The sequence below is a fragment of the Cygnus atratus genome, chromosome Z (assembly GCF_013377495.2).
Source record: "Cygnus atratus isolate AKBS03 ecotype Queensland, Australia chromosome Z, CAtr_DNAZoo_HiC_assembly, whole genome shotgun sequence".
Lineage (NCBI taxonomy): Eukaryota > Metazoa > Chordata > Aves > Anseriformes > Anatidae > Cygnus > Cygnus atratus.
The window spans coordinates 22,483,333-22,507,857 of record NC_066396.1 but is presented as its reverse complement, the minus strand read 5'-3'; the positions used below and the strand labels follow the sequence as shown (position 1 = coordinate 22,507,857).

Here is a 24,525-nt window from a genome sequence, read left to right as displayed (position 1 = left end):
GGAAAAAGAACAACAACAAAAAAAAAAACACAAAAAACACCAAGAAAGTCTGTCTTAAGCTTTCTGTTGTATTTAGAGTTTACATAAAGCAGAAAACAAAGCTGACATGCTGTACAGGCATCTTCTGCTATTCCTCCCTACAAGTGTTCTACTTTTTAAGAAAGGAACTTTATTCATAGGATGTGCAAGTTTTTCATCTAATCAGATAAAACAAAAAGATGAATACTCTTTAGCTTCCCAAACCAAATACAATTTACAGCTCCCGATGTGCTTCTGCAATGTTTTGTGGCCCTTTGGTTAAGCGATACATTCTTAACCAGCAACCCGTAGCTGGTTTAGTAAAAGCATCAGTTTTCAGTGCCCTCAGTGATCCCTCATCTGAGATGTACTGGTAATCACTAAGGAGAGTAAATCCTTTTTTTCCTGTGGTGACTTTGAAAGTAGAATCGTTCTTTTGTGTCCTTTGCTGTTGTGCCCTTTTGGTGCAGGGTCTTTGCTACAGTTTGCTGACATTATTTACAATGTGTTTGATCCAGCAGGAAAAGGATGCTTCTACACATGTGCACTTACCAGTATATATTTCAGTTAACAAGCATTGTTACTTTTTTTTTTTAATTTGAAACTGATATTTTTCAGAACATAGGTACTGTTCAGGACAATATTAACTTTAGCGTTAGTATTTACCAAGGTAGAGGAAGTTTTGTAACATGTTTGTCCATGTTACAAAAGTTGTTAGAGCAACTGGCATTGTTTTTGTCAATCAGCACAAACATATTAATGATCTTTGATACTGGAGTCTTTCAATCAATTTTGGAGAAGTGTTATGAAAAAAATTGCACTGCCCTTTCAAATACTTTTTGGAGATTATAGGGATTCCAAGTGCGTAACAGTGCAAATAAATTTAGGACAGGTTGGGCAGAAGTTTTATTACCTATGTTTTATTAACTATGATCACAATGAGAGAACACAACATACCTCCCTCCCTCCAAGACCTAACCTATACACTGTTCCAGGAGGAAAAAAAAAAAAGAGGAAAAACAATCATTCAATCATTTAAATGTTAAGAAAGCCAGAAATCCTGTTTGTGATCCTCAAATAATTGCTTCCCAGCCACAGGAAGTGGCAGTGTTTGTTATAGGGAGACTTACAGAGCATCTCATTTTAAAGACATGGCACTGTTCTGCAGCCCATTTTCTTTCTCAGCTAGTAGTGAGTCTTTTGGGGCTCTTTATTGGCAAAAGTACTGAAAAAAAGTTATATCTGCTGCACTCTTAAATTCTTAAGGTATGGGGAACTCTGCAGACTGTCTCAATAGACACTGCTGACTAATCCCAATTTGTATACATATGAATAATGTGCTTTGTGAAGGGTCACTGTTGTCGTAAAGTCAGTTACTATTTTCATGGTGTTCAGGCATTCTTTCATAACAGTTGCAATTGCTATGAAAAAGATTTTTTTTTAAATAAGTTACAAAATAATAATGTATTCCCCACAGACTTTTTCTTGTCTTGAACAGGGTAAATGTTACTGCTTGTAGTGCACTGGTTATTGAGAAAAAGACGAAGTATTTGCATGCACATTTTGTGTTGGAAGCATGGATTTCACATTTTAGTGTAGACAGACCTCAGACATACCTTAGAGGTCAGTCTGGTCTGCAAATATTCTATCAGCACATAGAGAAATAACTTCCTATTGCTCTTAACAAAGTTGAGCAAGACCTCAGTTTTGTTATTCTTGTAGGCTTATTCCCTGTTTACTTCTTTTAAACTTATCTTTGTTACAAAAGTTATTGCTTCTACAATATTTAAATTTGCTCAAAGCACACTTAAAACAATATTTTTTCCTACTGAACAGGGTTAAAATCATTTGAATTGAGTGATTCTTTTTGACTTTAAAAAAAAAAGTCTGCAGATATATTTTATTTCATTGACTGAAGAAGTTTTTATTTACTGTGTTCATGCTGCTCAGTTTTTGAAGAGCATCTGTAAGAGCATAGGAGCAGGGAATTCAAGTCAAGCAAGTGGAGCAGAAAGAAGGCTTGGCTAAGCAGGGATCTTTTGGAGTTTAGGCAGAAAAGAAGAGTTTTATGGATACTGGAAGCAAGGTCAGGTGACACAGAAGGGCTACAGAGATGTTTGCCACTGTAGAGAGAAAGTTCTTGTGTCCCAAGATCAATTAGCGTTGAAGCTGGCCAGTTTGGTGGGGAACAATAAGAAGGGCTTTTTAGTATGTTACTATTGGTTCTCCTTTTGCTGTTAACACTTGTCTATTATTTGATGAGGCTGGTCATGTTGCAAATATGGATGTATATAAAGCAGAGAATTTTAATGCATTCTTCAGCCATGTGTATAACACTAGTGATGGGCTCTGAGACCACCAGAATTGGAGGTCTGTGATTGTAGGAACATTAAACAGCCAACTTGGAATTTTCTTGGGATTTGCTGCTCCAGCTGGATGCACATAATTTTATGGGGCCTGGTGGGATCCCAGGATACTCAATATGCTGGCTGATGTTATTGAGAGGCCTCTCTCAATTGTTTTTCAATGGTCCTGGTAGTCTGGAGAAGTCTCAGTCAACTGGAAGCTGGCAAATACTGTCCCAGTTTTCAAGAACACTGAGAAAGAAGACCCTGGTAACTACAAGCCTGTAAGTCTCACTGCAGTGTCTGGTGAAATTAAGGAGAAGATTATTCTGGGAGTTATTGAAAAACACCTGAAAGACAACACAGTCAGTGGTCATAGTTAACACAAATTCACAAGGGAAAAATCCTATTTAACTTAATTTCCTTTTATAACAAGGTTGACTAAGGGAAGCCACTTGATGTAATCTTTAAGGATTTCAGAAAAGCTTTCAATACTGTCTCTCCCAGCATCCTTCTGGAGAAAATGTCCAGCATACAGCTAGACAAATATATGGAATATGATCGGTGAACAATTGGCTGAATGTCATAGTAAATGGGGTACATTAGACTGGTGGCCAGTCACTAGTGGGGTTCCACAGGGCTCCATTTTAGGGCCAGTTTGCTTTAATGTTTTCAGAAATAACTTGGACTTGAAGGTATACTAAGTGAGTTTGTGGATGGCACTAAATTGGGAGGAGCTGTTGACTCTGCTGAGGGTAGAAAGGTCTTGCAGAAAGAGCTTGACAAATTAGGTGGGCTGGGCAATCCCTAGCCATAAGAAGTTTAACAAGAGCAAGTTCCAGATTCTACACCTGGGATGGGGCTACCCTGTATATATGTACAGGCTGTGGGACTTGAGGCTGGAGAGCAGCCCTGCAGAAAGGGGTATTGCTCAATGGCAAGTTGAACCATGAGCCAGCAGTGTGCCCTGGCAGTCAAAAGGGCCAACTGTACCCTAGGGTGCATTAGGCACGGCATTGCTACCCGTTTGAGGGAAGTGACTGTCATAGAATCATAGAATCATTCAGGTTGGAAAAGACCTCTAAGATCATCACTAAAATGTTGGGAATGAAGAAAATCGCGGATCAGTTCTGATTTGCTGTGAGCTCTCAGCTGTCTCTAAAGAGGGATACAGGCCCTGCAGTATGGATACTCCCAAATCCAACTTCTACCAAAGCAGTCCAGATCCAAATGAGGTGCCCAAGGCTTTGGAGAAGAGGAGGGTAAAGAAAAGAAGTTCACATCAGGATCCAGAACAACCAGCCTGTGGATGACCCAGAGACTGGTGGGCATCAAAGCTCTTCCCTTGCAATGGCTTATGCTGTACTGCAGAAAGATGCGTTTCCTGATGCTATGCCCACAAATTCTGCTACGGAAACAAAGGTGGAGTCACTTGTCTTTCCCAGCTCTGCCTTGGCAGAAGGGAGAAGAGGGGTCCCATTTAGCAGAGTAAGTACTGATACTGCTTGTTGTCGGAGATATACTGCTGCCTATAGAGATGTGAACACACTGTCCTGCTCTGCTCCACATTGGTGCGGCCTCTCCTTGAGTACTGTGTGCGGTTTTGGGCACCACAGTATAAGAAGGACATAAAACTGTCTGAGAGTGTCTAAAGGAGGGCTCTGAGGATGGTGAAGGCTCTAGAGGGCAAGATGTCTGAGGAGCAGCTGAGGTCCCTTGGTTTGTTCAGCCCAGAGCAGAGCAGGCTGAGGGGAGGCCTCATGGCGGCCTGCAGCTCCCTCACGAGGGGAGCGGAGGGGCAGGCGCTGAGCTCTGCTCTCTGGGAACAGCGACAGGGCCCGAGGGAATGGCACAGAGCTGGGACAGGGCAGGGTCAGGATGGGAGTTAGGAAAAGGTTCTTCGCTGAGAGGGTGCTCGGGCACTGGGACAGGCTCCCCAGGGCAGTGGGCACAGCACTGAGGCTGACAGAGTTCCAGAAGCATTTGGACAAGGCACTCAGACATCTGGTTTGATTTTTGGGTGGTCTTGTGTGGAGCCAGGAGTTGGACTCGAGGATCCTTGTGGGTCCCTTCCAGCTTGGGATATTCTTTGATTCTATCCTGTTCTGTGATTTTAAGCTACTGAAATATAGAGTTCTGTGTAAATATAACACTATGTATACCCAAGTACTTTTTTTGTCCTCTGCCCCTGTCACAAAATTGTGTTAATACTATGAAATTGAGACTAGAAATATAGTTTCAATGAGAAATATGGTAAGTTCAAGTGTTGAGGATGTTCATATGGTACAGATGAAAGAAAACTGAAAATTGTATAATAGTTCTAAATCATAAGGTTTAGGTGCGTACACTTCCTGAAGTAAGGGAGACTTACAGCAGCAAATGATTTAAGATCTTTTGAAGACTTTCTGTTGCTTTATGCTAGTTTTTTATCTGAGTTTCATGTCTAAAAGTGCTACACTTCGTGTGTGTATATACGTTATGCATAGATTTTTTTTCCAAATTTTATAATGTGCTTCCATGTCAATGTCAAGACAAAAAAAAGTAGGAATGCATTTTTTGTAGAAACAAAAAACAATCTAAGACAACAACAACAACAACAAAGATAGCTGAAAATATAAAAAAAGTACATGATAAATGTATGTTCGCAATTCTCAGTCTAATTCTACACAGTACTTCAGTAACGTGGTTTTGGAGTGAGGAAACTTTTTCTAAGTAAGTATTGTACAATAAATATTGTAAAATAAGGCACTTAAATGGACCTTTAAGAGCAAGTACTTCCAAGGTAAAGTACAGTAAGGGCAGATAAAATGGGCATTTTGTGGACAAAGATATATGTGATATTCTCAGAGGCTTGTAATCATTCACAGTATTTGGAAAGTTGGAAGAGGAAGAAAGGCCATATCCACAACAAAACTTGTAAATATACTCACAGTCTGTTACTGGTATAATTTATCTCATTTATTTCTGTACAACAGAACTAAAGCTCGGTTAGTAATCGTAGCTGCTAACTGTGTTTCCCTCCTGCCAGAGGTCTAGACTAGTGGCTTCCTATAAATGGTTTGGCATAATATTTTCTGCTGTGTGGCAGGATGCCCCCAACCACGCCTATGTAATTAGTTTTGCTAGTCTTCCTTTTTCCCAGACTTTTTTGCATTAGAACACTCCAGAAAGCATTACCTTACAAGCTGCTTGTGCTGCTGTGAATGAATGTCCTTTGAACAAAGGCTTTATGCATTAGTTGCCAGACTTTTCCTGAATTCACAGATAAAAAAAATTATTAGCAGTGTACTTGGAGTAGATATGCAGAAATTTCTGTTCTGCTCTCTAAGCCAACTTCAGCTAATCATATCCATGCAACTCCATCTACGTTTTGGCTAGGTGCTGGGAATGCAATGAAACTGTGGAATTCAGTTTTGAGGAACAGAGTGCAGCTGGCTAAATGTTATCTAGTATGGTGGTAGGACAAATCCTGAGTTTCTCTATAGTCTCCGAGCAGTTACAAAGTCATGATTGTCACTTGTGGATGATTGTCACTCATGTAGATCACTCTAAATTTCTGATGTATTAGCATAAACAGTTTTACTGTGGACCAGAATCTATCCCATGGAAAAAAATAAGTTATGTCATAGAAAGGATTTGAAGCACTGTTCTTAATTTTGCTGTCCTCTCTGATTATTTTCATGGCTTCACAGTCTCCAGCTTGCAAGCCTTGCACCTTAATATCACAATTATTTTTCGAAACTCTACAGATTTGATTTCCACATGGGATTTATTCACAGATAAGGTTGAGGAGCCTCAACGTTAAAGTGGCCCGAAGCTGTAGCTTGAAATAGAGTTAACATACTCTGAAGAAGATGGTTGAATTTACCAAAGAGTGGGCCAAGCCTACTAGAAGGCCCGGAACTCTTTCTATTTGATGGCTTATTGTATCTGAACTGCTTTCAGAAAGGTGATTTCAGTATACTGAAGCTATGCTCAAACCTCTTTAGCTTGTGTGCTGACACTCTAAATGCAGAAGCACAGAACTTGCTGCAAGGTACAGAAATGGAAAGAAGTGGATCTTTGGGGAGTCTGAGCCTGGGTTGAGCCTTTTGATCACAGAATCATCTAGGTTGGAAGAGACCTCCAAGATCATCTAGTCCAACCTCTGACCTAACACTAACAAGTCCTCCACTAAACCATATCACTAAGGACTACATCTAAACGTCTTTTAAAGAGCTCCAGGGATGGTGACTCAACCACTTCCCTGGGCAGCCTATTCCAATGTCTAACAACCCTTTCAGTAAAGAAGTTCTTCCTAACATCCAACCTAAACCTCCCCTGCCACAACTTTAGCCCATTCCCCCTCGTCCTGTCACCAGGCACGTGGGAGAATAGACCAACCCCTACCTCGCTACAGCCTCCTTTAAGGTACCTGTAGAATGTGATAAGGTCGCCCCTGAGCCTCTTCTTCTCCAGACTGAACAATCCTAGCTCCCTCAGCCACTCCTCATAAGACTTGTTCTCCAGACCCCTCACCAGCCTCGTTGCCCTTCTTTGGACTCGCTCGAGCACCTCGATGTCCTTCCTGTAGCAAGGGGCCCAAAACTGAACACAGTACTCGAGGTGCAGCCTCATCAGAGCAGAGTACAGGGGGACAATCACTTCCCTAGACCTGCTGGCCACGCTGCTTCTTATACAAGCCAGGATGCTGTTGGCCTTCTTGGCCACCTGAGCACACTGCTGGCTCATGTTCAGCTGACTATCAACCAGTACTCCCAGGTCCTTCTCGGCCAGGCAGCTTTCCAACCACTCATCTCCCAGCCTGTAGCGCTGCTTGGGGTTGTTGCGCCCCAGGTGCAGGACCCGGCACTTGGCCTTGTTGAACTTCATACAGTTGGCCTCAGCCCATCAGTCCAGCCTATCCAGATCCTCCTGCAGAGCCTTCCTACCCTCGAGCAGATCGACACATGCACCTAACTTGGTGTCATCTGCAAACTTACTGAGGGTGCACTCAATCCCCTCATCCAGATCATCGATAAAGATATTGAAGAGGACTGGCCCCAGTACTGAGCCCTGAGGGACTCCACTAGTGACTGGCCTCCAACTGGATTTAACTCCATTTACCATGACTTTTTGAGCCTGGCTACCCAGCCAGTTTCCAACCCAACAAAGCATACGCCAGTCCAAGCCACGAGCAGCCAGTTTCTTGAGGAGAATGTTGTGGGAAACGGTGTCAAAAGCCTTGCTAGTATCATTCAAAATGATTTTTGTAGTAGGGTAGACCTACTTGTAGAAACTAACTGACAGTCGTTCAAGCCATCAGTAAGTCAGTCTGATAGCCAAGCCACTCAGTCTGATTAATTCTAAAGCTGTGGAGAGAGAAGTCTGGTGGAACTTACATTCACAGAGGAGCACCGAAGAAAATACATGGAGAAGGGAGGAATGAGTTACAGCAGCAAGCCTATACCTATTGGATACAGAATAGAAAGACGGAAGAAGTAGCTTCTAATGATAGACAAATTAAGGCAGAGCAGAGTGTGAAGTGACACTACACTGGAACTACAAGTGTCTGGATGTTTCTTCAGTGCTAGAATTTGCCTATAAAGCTGTCTCTAGAATAATTCTAGAGTTAATATTGTCAACTCAGTTTAATGAGTTTGTAGAATGTTCATTTGCCTTTGTGATTGCCTTTGCATAGTCTACAGAAGGGTTATGACTAGAAGAAGAGCACAGAGAATGGAAGTATAGTTTTACAAAGTTTCAAATGATATTAACAGTATGTCAGTGAACAGCAAGGAATTGTATGTATAGTTTAACTCTACCTAATTTTACTCCATGAAATAGAACTTTTGTAGAAAAAAGGACAGCTCAGTGACTAAATGTCATATCCGAACCAGTAAGCGTTATTGGTGCTATTCCCAAGCCCCCCCCCAACAGAATACTAACATTGGCCTATTAAGATACTGTAGGTGTCTGGCTTGGATACCTAACCAGATCACAATCTAGCTGTTCATAACACTTGCTATTCTCTACTTTCCATCTTATAATAGTTGCTGTAGGTGGTAAGAACATGTTGCTATATGAGAATCATAGCTTACGTGGGAAAGGAAGTTTTTAGTTTGGATGACTATAGAGTAAAACCTGAAAAGTGCCAAAAATGTACATAAAAATGGATAGTCTCAGAAAGCAGATGATGGCTAAAAGGTCTAAATGTATTATTTCTTTAAATTCATAAGATTTTAAAGCTTGTCCTCACATTTTTGCAATAATGACTTTTTATCAAGGAAATGTTTTTTTTGAAATGGTATATCATGGTATGTCTCCAGCTGAGAACTGTCTCAGTTTCTTCATCTCATCTTTAGAACTATTTTTGTTTACAAACTCATGTATGAAATTCTATTTTTATTTAACTACTGTATTTTTCAATAACTCTACTGTACGCTCATATGACACAACAAGATAGCATTGAAGATTATTCTGTATTCTGTGTAAAAAAACTCTTAGTTGCTGTATTTTTTGTGAACTTGGTTAAAAAGTGTATTTTAAACACTATAGGAATAGAATTATGTTAAGAGAATCTCTTAATAAATCATAATTTTGAAATCAGCTGTGCATATCCGTCCTGAATACAGTGATTACAGTATTAGCTGTCCTAAATACAACAATAATACTAATGATTGTGGTAAATTTGAAAACGCTATCCTAATGTTACGTTGCCAAAATTGATCAAGAAAAATGACAGTGTTAAAAAAAAATGTTTCAGAGCAGAACTTATTTTTACTATTCTGGGTGCATTTGCAGTTCAGAGAAAGTTATATGTAAATATAACTGTTTCATCTACAGTTCAATTGTTTTATGTATTTCTCTTCCTATAGTCAGAGAATTAGAAAGTGTTAATAGTTCTTCTAGCTCAGATATTCTGTAACTCAGAATTCCATTATCCACCCAAGTTAAGTATCAGTAGAAAGTCCAATACAGACAGACTTTGGTTGTCTGTGGCAGTTTTCAACACATGGAAAACTAATAATAGAAAAAAGCTATTTCTGTTGAGTGATGTGTAACATGTATATTATGCTTTCCTTCCTTGGTTTAAATAGCTCTTTTTGATTTGAGGTTTTTGAGGAAGAAACCAAATAAGACGTGTACTTTATTTTAAGGCAGAATGCTGTTGTGGTGTACCACTTTCTGTAAGGCTAAGCATATGCTGTAGTAAAGGTTTTAGAAAGCAATCAGCAAATACCGTGTTATAAAAAATACTGCTGTTTGTAACCTGTGCCTAGTAACCTAGTGAATGACCAAATTATCTTAAAAGTGGTGAGCTGCTGAAGAATTATGATAAAAAAATTATTATAAAAACTGACCAAATGACGGTAGTTGTTTTTCCACAGAATTCGCTAGCATTAGTGACATTGTTTACACTTGCAAAATAACCACTTTTTACCATAGCTATGTATACAAAAGAATATGGTAAAACTCCAAGCTATTCACTTTTTTTAGTCATGTTTATTTTCTATAATTTAAAAATAGGAGGTGGAATTGTCAGACAGTTTGAGGCTTTTGATCCTTTTAATGGAAATCTGATGTTCCAGTTTGATCAGCAGCAGTTCAGTTTTAGCAGATGTACGTATTGGAACTAGCTTGACTAACTTACTTAAAAGACTATTTTTTGGAATGGCCTTTTGATGGTTATGCATCCAATCATACACGTCTTCAACTTGAGTAAGTTGCATCATATGAAGAGTAAAAAGTAAAGAAGATAAAATTCTCATAAACCCATTAGGTTTTTATCATTTGAGCAAGGGTATGTGCAAGGGAGAGTCCTTACTTGAATAGCTTATTGTCATGTAATCATAGAATGGGTTGGGTTGGAAGGGACCTTAAGGACCGTTTAATTCCAACCCTGCTGCCATGGGCTTTGATGGTTGCCAAAGCCCCATCCAGCCTGGCCATGAACACTTCCAGGGATGCAGCATCCACAGCTTCTCTGGGCAACCTGTTCCAGTGCCTCACCACCCCCAAGGTGAAGGATTTATTCCTAACATCGAATCTAAATCTGCCCTCGTTAGTTTAAAGCCATTCTCTCTTGCCTTACCAGTCCACTCCCTGACAAGGCGTCCCTCCCCAGCTTTCCTGCAGGCCCCCTTTAGGTACTGGAAGGCCGCTGTAAAGTCTCTGTGAAGCCTTCTCTTCTCCAGGCTGAACAACCCCAACTCCCCCAGCCTGTCCTCATAGGAGAGGTGCTCCAACCTATTTATCTTCTTTGTGGCCATGCTGTGGGCTTGTTCTAATAACTCTATGTCTTTCTTGTGCTGGGGGCCTCAGAGCCAAATAAAAATAAAATAAAAAGCATATGTCAAAAAGTATGATTTGGTTTAAAACAGATGAAAAATAAAACCTTCTTTTCTGTGATAACGTATTTGGAAGTGTTCCTTAAAAATGAACTAATAATTTGTAGTTGTTGGCTGTGTTTCCTCCTAGAACCATTTCTTAGTCTTTATTTTGTTTTCTGCTAATCTTTATTTTTAACCAAGCAGGTTAATTGGCAAATCTTGTAGTATTACGTATGTAAAACGTATGTCCAGCTGTATGGAAATTGAGCTTTATGTTCAGTCATCCCCATTTGTCCATTTCATCTAGCCTGAATTTTCTTGTATTTGTATATTTTTATGTTTATATTCCAGTCATCTTGGTAGTTTTTTCCTCAACAATTTCCCACAATTCTATTCTTTGTCCCCTAAACTCATTAAGAAATATTCCTTTAAAAGCCTCAGTTATTTCTCTTTCTCTTTCTATCACAAGTATTTCTCAGGCATGTTGGGTAGGTAGCTTTCAGGTTGTTTTATAGTAGGCTTATGTGTTTATAAGTAGTTTGTATGTATTCAATGATTTTTTGGACAGTTTTTATTTCTAATAAGAGTTTCCATGCTTCATTCATCATACTTAGAGAAAATACATTCTGTGAGTGTCTATTGATTAGTTAAATTCTTGAAAGTATGTCCATCACATCCTAGTTCACAAGGCTAGGATATGCTTCCAATCCTATATAGATATATGTATCTCAGTGCTAATTTGATTTAGGTAGTTCTAGTAGTTTAGGTAATTCTGGACATTTCTAGTAAGATACATCTAATAATAACAGACTTTTCCTTTAGTGGGCAATTTCATACGATCAGATTGGTGAAAAGGGTAATATTGTCCTTGAATATGTAAATACAGATTATCAAGTAAGAATTTTCAGTTTACCTTCGTATCTACTACTGTTAATACAATTATTAGAAGAACTTTTTGAACTGTAATTCATGTGCGTCAAAAGGTTTAAGAAGTCCTCAATCTCAAATGAAGGTGGAAGAAAGGCTACATTTTAGTGACTGTTGTGTCACTGACGAAAGGTGGATTTATTAATCTGATTGAAGAAAAAAATAATAATAAAAAGATGTCAGCATGTAAGAAATGCCTACTGGGACAAAGAAACTCAACCCTGCTGATAAGATCCCCTAGATGGATACAGTAAGATCCTGTAAATGGACAATGAAATTAACTTGTTAGATTGAAGAGGAATTAATTACTAAAAACATTGAAAAAATGTTTTTAGTAATGTTTTTAGCACACTATTTTTAGCACACTAATTTTAGCACTCTAACACTACCTATCCTTATGTTTGATTGATGTCATGACAGGAGGCTATTACCCCTCCAAATTTTAACCATCCTGTTGAGCTGCTACACATTCCTTCTGGCTGATTTTTCAGTCAGTCATCAGTGACAGCTGTACATCTACCGTTTCTTTCCCATCTGTCAGATGTGGCTCTTCACCAGCCCTGCAAGTACGCCCAAAAGTCCTAATCCTCTTCCACATCAGCCTCATGAAATGACTTCTGATCCACTCAGGGTATTAATGGACATGTAGTCAACAATCTTACCTCTTAACGGCATTCTATGTTTCACTTGTCCAGCTTGGTCACAGTTCAGGGATGTTATGTACCCCCTTTATCAGGACGCATATGATTTTCTTTTTTAGCTCTGGCAAAGGATTTACTTTTTAGTCTCAAAATGAACAGGCTGTAACTGCATGCTGGTTTTGTGTGTGTGTGTATGTATACCTTGTTTTTGTTTTAACTTTTTTCCTCTACAACTTACACATCTGTATTCTTAAACTCAGATTTTTTTTTTGTTGTGGCCCTCTTACATGTTCTGTCAGTGAATCAAAAATAAAATATATTCACATCCTGTAAACTGCATTTTTGTATAACTGGTTTTTTTTTTTTTTTTTTTGCGTGTGTTTTTTAATGGTTGGTTGCGGTCATTGTTGGCTTGAGAGTTTGCCGTTTGGTTGTCTGTGGTTCCTTAAATATTTACTGAGGTCCTGGTGACAGCCATGACCCATCTTCACCTTTGTTTTTTGTATGAAATAGCACCTAGGCCTCTCTAATCTCCTCAACAGGTTTGTGAGTATGGATCAAGCTGTGTCAGACCTTTCACTCAAGAGGTGCTGCTCAATACATATTTCTTTACCATCAGCATCAACAGGAATTGTGACAGGTCTGTCTGAGACTGGACTGAGATTAGTACATCCTAGATGCACTTATCTTCCCGTTCAGGCTTGTGTTCTCTACGCCATTTCTCCAGTTCCTTTTCTTTGGTATCTTTTTTAAGTGCAGTGGGACAGAATATGATGTTTCTCATTGTTCTTGCTTAGCCTTGGAAGTATTTTTTCCTGCACTTAATTTGACTGTTAAACTCGCTACTTATACTCTCTGTATCTGTTGTCAGAAATCACGTGGCGAGCTTCATCTGTTCTTGGTACTTTCCCTTTATCAGAATGATTGTGCGATAGTTCTCTGCATTCATTCTCTTCTGTAATTCAGGTGGTTCCTGACAGCAGCAGGCAAGTATTGATTAAATGAAAGCTCTTTTGCTGCTTCACCTGATGTTGTGACTGTCCTAAAACATGCAGCTCTTCTGTAGTGTAAACATACATTTATAATAATCATTTCAGTAACATAATACTCAGATACTTTATAAACTATTTTTGATAATTAATATAAGTCATCCCTCTTAAAATGGGTATGTGGGATCTTTATTGGGGTCTATATTAGGGCCCATGCTGTTTACTATGTATTAATGACATAGATAGTGGGATTGAGTGCACCCTCAGCAAGTTAGTGGATGACACCGAACTGAGTGGTGCAGTTGATGCAGCAGAGGGAAGGTGTGCCTTCCAGAGGAAACTGGACAGGCTTGTGAAGTGTGCACACATAAAGCACATGAAGTTCAATGGAGCTAAGTGCATGGTACTGCACTTGGGTTGGTGCAATCCTAAACATCAGCACAGACTGGGGAATAAATAGATTGAGAGTAGCCCTGAGGAGAAGGACTTGGGGTTGTTGGTTGATGAAAAATTGAACATAAACCAGCAGTGCACGCATGCAGTTTAGAAAGCTAACTGTATCCTGGGCTGCATCAAAAGAAACATGGCCAGCAGGTGGATAGAGGTGATTCTCCCTCTGCACTCTGCTCTCCTGAGACCCTACCTGCACTACAGCCTTCAGCTCTGGGACCCCAGGATAAGAAGGACATGGAGCTGTTAGAGCAAGCCCAGAAGAGGGTCACAAACACGAGCAGAGGGCTGGAGCACCTCTCCTTTGAAGAAAGGCTAAGAGAGTTGGGGTGTTTAGCTAGGAGAAGTCTCTTGGGACACCTTCTTGCAACCTTACAGTACTTACAGGGAACTTAAAGATGGAGACTTTTTACAAGAGCATGTAAGCACAGGACAAGGGATAATGGTTTTAAACTGAAATAAGGTAGATTTAGATTAGATATGGGGAAGAAATTCTTTACTACGAGAGCAGTGAGACACTAGAATAGATTGGCAAAAAAAGAAGTAGATGCTTCTTCCCTGTAGCGTTCGAGGTCAGGTTGGATGGGGCTTTGGGGAACCTACTCTAAGTAAGAAATATTCCTGCCTATCTTTCTTCAAAAAAGAAAGCTTAGCATAATACTTCCTGAGTTTTGATATGTCTTGTCCCCACCTATATTAGTATTTTACCCCCAGTCTCTTTCAGATACTATCCTTCAGTGAGAGGAATTGGTTTAAGTAGTTGTGGACATGCTCGCCTTTCCGTATCTTGCATGGAACAGGACAAGAGAAGGAGCAAGGGTTTTCTTTCCGTAGATAATAAAATGGAAAGCTTCCTAGTGTCACATGGCAAGTGTGAGAACTCCCACAGTGTAAATGTACATAAGGACTACATGTTTCACAGGTTATGAGTTACTAGTGGAAAAAAAACTCTCTACATAATATTTCCTTTTGCTGAGATTTGAAAGCTAGCAGTGTGAACAAGAGTCAGCTAGGTTGATGGTTCTTTTGCCTTTAAATTCTGTGAAAACAGAAAAAATTCTGAGAATTTTGTGTGAAACACAAAAAAATCTTTTGGGTCTTCATGATTAATCAGGTTCCTTGAAAAATCAAAATAAAGTTATAAGAAGTGGTGTCAAAACAAAAAAAGACAAATTAGGCTGATTTGGTTAAATCATAAAGAGAAGCAGATGATGGAATTGAGCAGTTCAATACATAAAAATAATACAAGTTTAGAAAAAAAATGTGAGCAGAAACCATATGAAAAGGAAAAAAGGAAAAAAATGGAGATTGAAGACAATGCTGTAGGTAGAGCAAGTCATTAGATGTTTTTCCTGTTAAACTGATTTCCTTTTAAACCAAAGAAGAAGAGAGTGTATGAACACTGCTTACAGGAATTTGTGTGTGAAATTTGAATATTTGAATAAATACTCAAATATGTAACGAAATCATAATTAGAATACTATTATTATATGGGATTGATCTTGCAAAGTCAGTTTATTGGAAAATAAACTATCTTCCTTAATTTTATTTAATTATCTAATTTTAGGACTAAAGGGAATGGCTTCAAGTTGTGCCAGGGGAGGTTTAGGTTGAAAGTTAGAACATTAAAAGTTAGACATTTCTTCTCAGAAAGAGCAGTCAGGCATTGGAACGGGTTGCCCACGCAGGTGGTGGAGTGACCGTCCCTGGGGGTGTTTAAGGAGAAGTTGGACCTGGTGCGTAGGGACAGGGTTTAGTGGGGTGACATTGGTGGTAGGGGGATGGTTAGACCAGGTGATGTTGAAGGTTTTTTCCAACCTTAATTATTCTATGATATTATGATTCCTATGAATGCTAGCCTGTGCATAATGAAGAATACTCCCTGTGCAGCAAGACCAGGGTACTATGGTAATTGTGTTTCAAAAGTGTAAGAGAAACAAGGGATTTAATTCGTATCATTTTCTCAAATCACAGTTCCTTTTGAAACTAGCTGAATGAATGCCTTCAGATTCATAGCTATATGAGAGTAAGCAGGTGGAGGCAGTACGACTAAATTTTCAGCTCTACTGAAATCAGTGACAGCATTTTATTTGAGTTTAGTGGAACTGGCCTGCTTCTTAAACATCCGTTTTATCTAAGGATGTATGACATTATTTTTTTTAATGATTATCATTCAGTATTAAAAAAAATCAGAAGAACAATATTTCATATGTATTCATATGTATTTTTTGTGTTGATTTCTAAATTAAGAATTCAGCATTAAAAGAATTTTGGCAAGTTTGGGTTTTCTTGTTAAATAAGTCTGATCCCTGTCTGCTTTGAGGAACCATTCTGCATGAACTTCAGTGGGATTAGGTTCAGGCTCTGTCCTAAATCAGTGTGTAATAAATTTGTTTCTTTAAAGATGGCAAAGGCAGAACATATTCAGTAAAAATCTTTTGTTCTTCAACTGCGTCATCATTCTGTTTTGTGACACATAAAACCTAATTAATTACTGACACATTTTATACAAGAATGCTGATTTGATTACAGCCCTCTACAAACAGCAAATGGGAAATCAGTGAGAGTTTTAAGTACATATAGGATGACATAGTCTGAGACTCTTTGGTGAGATCAATGTGTACGGAAATTTGAGTTCAAAATTAAAGCTTAATCCAGCGAACTGCTCCATGTTTAGTACCTTTAAAAAATACCAGGGATTCTATTTGGTCACAGCAGTCTACATGCACAGAGAATTCACTGGATTTGTTCCAAATTTTAAGCTGTGTTATTTTGTTCATGGATTTGGCTTACAGACAGACCTTAACTTCATTAACTCTGAAAGGTGTATATCTCATAATCTGGCTCCTATGTGATAACCTTTTTGAAAAAAGTCCTTATATGTTACTTTTAACAGAAATGTCTGGTGGTCTGGAAGTAGTAAATATTTGGATTAAAAATTAAAGCATAAAGATTGTATCTTTCGTTTTTGTTTTTGCTCACTACCCAAAATAACGGTATTATTCAGAAACACATTGCAAGGAAATCAGTATGAATCCTTGAACATCAAAGGCATATTGAGAGTATTCTCATATCACTAGCCATATCATAGGATTACATGTTCAAAACATGGAGTTGTCATTAATGAATTATGACTGCCACGTGACCACTGCTGTTATGAATAGCTGTTATACCACAGAAAACATTTTAATTCAGTTTTCAGCTTCAGATACTTGCATGTCAACTGCACAAAAACTTGAGATCCCATATTTGAAGCATTATACCTAAATTATGAAAATTCTTCTTCAAATGCATTGTTTAGCTTTTGATAAAAATCTATTTTTTATTTTAGTCCATTGTAGTGTACTCTTAGGACACGTATAATCATTGGAAGATAAAGAGATGGGAATTATAATGCAAGTTCATAAGATTTTAAATAATTTTTGGTGTAATACTCCAAAATTAAGGGTTTTAATTAGAATCAGTATTTAAATATTAGGAGTTACAATAAATATTGTTTAGTTTTTAAGTGTGAGGCTGAGAATTCCAGTGTCGTCAAAAAGTAAAAGTTAAGTGTTTTGAAGCAGTAGTAGTCTACAGACATGCTGCTGTAACTTCTTAACAGCACGGTAGACTGCTTTATGGAGCCGGTGATTACAAAGATCCACTTTAACCATTTTTTTCTTACTGGCAGGTGTCCCACTGGCCTGAGGCCAGCGGCTGTGAGTGTACTGCAGCTTGTGGTTTACACCAGAGTGTAGAAAATGCCGACACCAGCTGGCTGCACATAATTAAGCTGATTGCCGTCTGACAACTTGCACTATGATACAGATATGTGATAAATATGCAGAATACTTTACAAATTTGATCCTCTGACATATTTTATGTACTTTTCTTCTCCTTAACAGGTATGATATCTGCACTTATAAAAACAAGCCTTGTGGAACACTGGGTAAGATTATAAAGAGAAATTTCAGCTTCTATTTGCTGTTTGTTTCCTTGCTTTATACTCGGCTATTGATTTATCAGCTCATTAGATCTTTTTAAGTATATGCTTTCAAAATTTTGCAGCTTTATAAACATGAACAGTAAAAGGTAACCTACATGGATTTATGCTTTGATAGATTACTGGAATTTTAGATTAAGCGAGCTTCTACTGGAGATTTCATCTCTGGCAGCTGTAATGCTGATAAATCCTAGCAGATTACTCAGATTTACCAAGTAACAATTACTAGAGAGGACTACTTTTGTTTAACCTGTCTCCATGAGCTATTATAAAATACAAATAGAAGACCTCAGGAAGATTTTTAAAAAACAAAGAAACCAGAAAAGAAACAAGCTTTGAGGTTTTACACTGTTGCTGTGTTTTATGCAGAGAGTACAGCTTCAGACTTTTCCTTCCACAGACTTGGAAAAAAATAACACAGTAATATAAATTATAGTGATATTGAAACTCCTTAAAACAGTGCTTTGACAATGGAGAAAAACACATAGCAATCCTAGATGCAGGATTGTTCCCTTTATACTTAAATTTGTCAGCAGAAGTTATTTACTGTAACGTAGTTGTTACCTGTAGTAGTACTTTAGTATATGAAAGAAACATTATTGAAAGACTAATACGGTATTTTTATATTTTTTCAAATGTACTCAGAAGTGATTAAATATATAATTCTAATTCAGCTAGTTAATATTTTTGAGGTTGTTAATATTTTTCTCATAATGAGAGCTCATAACTGTATTTTCTTTGTCTTTCCCTGTACTACTGTATGCTTTGATAGCCTTAACTCATGTTGATTTTTTTACAAGTACCACTCAAGTCAGCACGACACTTTTGGCAAAGGGAAGTAGTTTACATGAGGAGAAAGGTATCAGAATTTTTTTGCCTGTTCTAAATATAAACAATATTCACAGCATGTTTTAGTAAAAGGCAAAATGTAATGATAAATTTCTAAATGTAATTGGTTTACTTTGACATCTGTGTGGAGGAGACAAAACTGAAGAGACTGTTTATATTGATGTCAGAGTTGTCATTACAAGTGTTAAGAGAGTTTGAAAGGGAGTAAATTCACCCACAAGCTATCTGATATTTATATGTGATATTTTTAACACACATAATTCGTGTACTAGTCCTCACTGTATCAGACTTTGGGGTAAAGGCAAATTCTGCTTCACTTGAATCCAGTGTAACAGACGGGATAGACTTTGGCAATTTTTTTTAATTTTTTTTTTTAAACCAGAAGGCTAGAGTAAATAAAAATAAAAATCACATATAATATCAGAGTATCGTTATCAGACCCTTGGCAGTAAAACCACAACAATGTACTTGCATTATTGGCATTGAATTCAAAAAGAGGCAAGGCCCCATGGTCCTCTTCTGCAAGGCATTTAGTATGCTTAAGTCCCACTGACCTCTGGTAGCTGAAGTTAAGCATATATTTAAGGGGTCTGTGAACAACAGTCTCATATCTCAAAAGATCAGAAGAAATCTGAATCATTGGTGTTCCAGGAAGAAACAGAAGTAATGGATTTACTTTGGGATAGATACCTCTTTCCTATTCCTAGGGAATCTTACATAGAACTGCATGGAAGAGATAGGCCTCAGATGTCTTTGGAACAGCTGTATGGCCGCAGTGAAACACAACTCCTTTTTTCTTTGATCTGAGATGTAGTCTGGGTTCTTGACTTGACCTCTGTCACTTTCTGCAGACATAGTATTTACTTATATATCATTAGCCTGGTCGTGTAAGTCACTTAGCAAGCACTCAGTTAAGAGATCTGAAGATAGAGATGACTTTACCACCCAGATGCGGTGAACTTCTCAGGGAAACATGGCAGTTGTTAAACAAGCATCACCATGTTGTCCTCAGAATGTCCTGCTCAGTTGGAATGGCATAGTTTAGACAGGTGAACTGTAACTGTTGTATTTTTTACAGGTTGCATGCAGCAAACAATATACAAATTTTTCTCAGTGTCTAGTCCTTGTTCTGATGCTTCATCTTGTTGTGTGGTTACTGTCTACTGTAGTGATTTGATTAAGAACATGTTTTGATGGAAATTCAATGAGCAGACATTGTCACCTTTTGCCTGTGTTGGTTTGGTTCTCAGAGTAGTTTTGGTGTGTGCAGACTGGATTTGTTTTGGATAAAACCAAGTCAAAACATGTACTTAAATGCTCCATATGTGCCTAAGGGAAATGTTAGGGTCTAAATCACTACTTGGACTGTATTCTTATGATATGCACTGATACTTTTTTTCCTGTAGAAAGCTCTGAACAGCTTGTAGGGAGGAAGTTTCACCTATGGGAGTAAACTAGTCCAAAGTAGAGAGTCCAACCCACATACAAGGATAACATTAGGAGCCCAATACCAGTGTTTTACTCTACTGACCAGCTCCTACTGCTTCAAATTAATTGCTCATAGGGACATAGCTTGGAAGCACTTATTATCTTATTACTGATGTAAGAAGATGTCATCTTATTACTTGCTGGTAGTCCAAACAGAATAGTTTGAAGTGCCTGCTCATTCATAAAAGAGTACAATTATTTCCGCCCCCCCCATTTTCCCAGCTATTGTTCTGTTACAGTGTAAACTGTGCAGGTAACTTCCTTAAAGAAAGTATTACCGCTGCTTTCACATAAGAAACCTTAGGGAATACACTAAATAAATGTGATGCTTAGAGCTTTTGCTGCTCTAGTAGCATGAAATTAATGTCTGCAATATGTTGTGTGATATTCTGTTGCTGAAGAATGTGCGGGATACTGAAAAGCCATATTCTGGAAATGCCAGTGGCTTGCTTTCTCTAAAGAAAGTTTTTAAAAGCACTTATAATGCAATAAGGTTCTAATTCCAGAAGATAATAGGTGATAAATGGAAAAGACTTCCATGGTTAAATGAGTGGTTGTTATTAACTTATCTCCTCTCTCTTCATTGATGCATTCAATTTTGTTTTTATAATTTTTTTAAGTACCATGTGGGGCTTTTCATAGCTAAAAAAGTTGCTTGTATGTTTTTATGAACCCACTAAACTTAAACAGATTTCTTTAGAAAAATAATGTGGATACATTTTGCTTTCTTCAGGCTCAAGAATGTTAAAATAGAAATGCTTTCTTGAATTCCCTCTCCTGGCTCAAGTTACTAGGTGGTCCCAAGTTACCAGAAGTAAAATTTATAAATCTAACCCCTAGTCTAGACATTTTCCAGCACTGACTGCAGTTCAAAAAATATTAATGTCTAGCCGGCAAAGTGAAATTCCCCCCAGTGATTTTGCAAATGACTAGAAAGTTAACCTTTTGCCAACTGCTCCTTCTGTGCATAGAGGTTATTAAAAAGAATCCAGGCATTTATAACTAGGGCTTTTAAGACTGAAACACCTTGGCATGACCCTTTGTGTCTCCTTCTGTTTATTCAGGCTTGGCCTCTGTGGCTGGAATGTGTGAGCCTGAAAGGAGCTGCAGCATTAATGAAGACATTGGCCTAGGTTCAGCTTTTACCATTGCACATGAGATTGGTCACAAGTGAGTGAGTTTAAAAAAAGAATATGTTTTAATGTATCACCTTTTTAATATTAGTTTAATAATAGATATCATTATTTTTTCTGCATGGCTGTACCATCTCTGTTCTGGTGCTCCATGTTTCTTGTATATAGTATTCATGAGTGGCAGTGCATTTTATTTGGTATATATTACCAAGGGCTTTAACTTTAGAACTGAAGACTCGTTGTTTACCCTTTGATTTCAGATTCTAGTTTAATCTGTGCTTTTGAGATTTGGCTCACACCCTCCTACTCTGTTTCATATTCTTAAATATTAGGCTTTGAAAAAACTCGTTCTCCCTCCCTCCACATTTCTTTATGAAACAAAAGTGGTTAAAAGTTTTTTTTGTTTTTCATTCTTTTATCTTAAATATAATATGAAGTATTCTGACTAAAGCATTGCTTCTGTTGTCAGTATTCATACACTTTCAGTCATCTTTCACTCAAGCATGAATTATGTAAAATAGTCTTAACATCATCTGTATATTTTAAACACTGGCGTATCATTTTAAAGAACACAATGATATGAGAGTGCTAAAATCTGAATAGAGATCAGTCGGGGAATATTTCAGGTCCTCCTTCGAAAGACAGTGCCATTCGTATGTTGTGATGAATTTAAAAACACTAGGCACCTTCTTTTATCAAGAGGTTTCCTTTTTGTTTATGTGGGTTGACCAACACTGAGTTATGGATATGTTTTTCCAATCATTAGCTGATGCAACTGCTAAAAGTTCCAATGCAGACTGAAATGGAAGCTATCAATCTGCTGATCAAAAGCAGGAATTGGAAGTAAACACTTACTTTCAGCCCACCAATCATGCAAGATAATTACGTGGCAATTACGATCTCATTTATATTATGTGTGAAAAGAACACTTTAGTTACACTGAAGTAGATGAATTCAAAAATTCAAAAGCAATTGTATAAGATCTGAACAAAAATAATTTAAAACACGTGTAATTCTTGTAATCTTCATTTCCTTCCTTCTTTTCCTTTACTTGTATGAGTTGAAAAGGATAGCGTAAAGAAAAATATATTTCCAATGTTGCGGAAAAAGTTCCTTCAAATCACTTATACATCTGAAAATCTTAGTAATATGTGACCTTGCGGTGAATTTAAGCCACATGTTCAAAAAGAAAAAAAATCCCCATCTTCATTCTAATCTGTATGTCATGTCACTGCATACTTTATGAAGGTTATTCCAGTGAAGCATAAAAATAATGTAAGTGTATGCAGCTATGTTATTATTCAAAACTGGCATGATGACAATACTTGGTTTAAAAAACTGAGGCTTTGATTAGAATCTCAGGAGAAACTACATCCACAGGATATATTCTCTGATCATAGGCTTTTTGTTAACCATCTGTGTTTACTACAATCGGTATCTCTTGGCTTCTTATACATAAGGGCTTTTGAAATTCTGAAATCTCAGCTCTGAGGTTTTCACCTGGTACTGTAGCTTGCATGACATGTCAAATGGTGTTTTGAAAAAAATCTAGAAATCATATTCACTTGATTTTATTTGATAGACAGTGAATAAAGAAAATCGTACTGGAAGCATGGAGTTAAAAACTAACCTTTTTAGGGGTTAGATATCTTCTATAAAAACTGGGAAAAATATGTGGGCAAAAGACCTTCAAGTTTTATATGTTTTGTGCTATCCACACATCACCTCCCATTCACTCATAATGAGACTGAACGCCTGTGTGACTAAATCAAGGAAGTTATTACTTCCTTTTGTCTTCCTCTTCCCTTCAGTGGCTATTATTAAAGTATGTACTAGAAGGTACTTGCCTGTGTGTGTAAAATAATAATTTCAAGGAGTATTGTAAACTTTTCTTTTGCCACACCAAAATGATTGCTTTTCTCTTCAGACATACCTGGGAAATAGGAAATTGGTTTCATTGTCAAATGAAAGATAGAAGCACTTAAATGACAAGTCTACATTGAGTATATGACATACAACAACAACAAAAAACACTTTATTAATTTAGAATATACTATGCATGGAATACTAAGTTAAAAAATGTTGAGCTGAGGAATAAAATTGTCGTGTGATTAAAAGAGACCAGTAGAGATAATACAGATAGATTCTCTGTGATTTCTCCAAAAGGGGTGTTATAATACTTCTCTGATGGAATTATGACTCAATTTAGTAGTTTCTAGTAGGTTAAAAAATTTGGGAATTAAAGGAAGACCTTCCAGAGAAGAGCTTGGGGATACTAGTTGATGAACAGTTGGACATGAACTGGCAATGTACATTTGCAACCCAGAAATCCAACTGTATCCTGGACCGCATCAAAAGATGCATGGCCAGCAGGTTGAAGGAGGTGATTCTCCTGCTTTGGTGTAGTGTGACCCCACCTGAAATACTGCATCCAGCTTTGGGTCCTAGCGGAAGAAAGATAGGGACCTGCTAGAGTGAGCCTAGAGGAGGGCCACAAAAATTATCAGAGGGCAGGAACACCTCTCCTATGAAGAAAGACTGAGAGAGTTGGGGTTGTTCAGCATGGAGATGAGAAGGTTCTGGGGGGACCTTCTTGCAGCCTTTCAATACTTAACAGGGGCTTACAAGAAAGATGGAGAAAGACTTTTTACCAGGATCTGTAGTGACAGGACAAGGAACAATGGTTTTAGACTGAAAGAGAGTAGATTTGGATTAAATGTATGGAACACATTTTCCACAATGAGGGTGGTGAGGCACTGGCACAGGTTGCCCAGAGGAGCTGTGGATGCCCCATCACTGGAGGTGTTCGAGGCCGGGCTGGATGGGGCTCTGGGCAACCTGGTGTGGTGGGAGCTGTCCCTGCCCATGGCAGGGGGTTGGAACAGGGTGATCTTTTATATCTCTTCCAACCCAAACCATTCTGTGATTCTGTGAAATGATTTGCTCATCTGGTCTGACTTTCTGTATATCACAGTATATTACATTTAACTCATTTGCCCTTGTATTGATCCCAGTAACTTGCATTTGGTCAAAGAATATTATCCAGAAAAGCACTTAGTCTTGAAGACTTAGAGACAGAGAGTGTGAGTGTGATCATTATGTTTTGTCGTACTTTCTGTTAAATATTTATATGTAATTTTTAAAGTATCTTTTTGGCTTCCTTACAATTTGTAGCTTTTATATGTGTATATCTTAGTTTTTGTGCAGATAAGCTATGTGTAGTCAAGACTCAAAACCAGCTGTTTTTATTGTAGACATCCATAACACTTTAACTCTGTGTTGCATGAAGAATGGTGTTAGACTAACAGTTTTATGGTTGTTTCTCTCTATGTATGGTTTTGAGAAAAGCCTTGTATGCTCTTAATACTTCTGTTAATCAAATAAAATT

At 37.9% G+C, this 24,525-nt stretch overlaps 1 protein-coding gene across 9 annotated transcripts in view; it reads left to right on the top strand.

Annotated features, from left to right (window-relative positions):
- The window catches only part of ADAMTS6 (ADAM metallopeptidase with thrombospondin type 1 motif 6), a 158,604-nt gene that overhangs the window by 42,713 nt on the left and 91,366 nt on the right, over positions 1–24,525 (top strand). For all 9 annotated transcript variants that reach the window (XM_050716427.1, XM_035553522.2, XM_035553521.2 and 6 more), the window contains 2 exons: positions 17,570–17,613; positions 21,069–21,174. In XM_050716427.1, the coding sequence (XP_050572384.1) occupies positions 17,570–17,613; positions 21,069–21,174 (150 nt within the window). The remainder of the gene's footprint in view (positions 1–17,569; positions 17,614–21,068; positions 21,175–24,525) is intronic.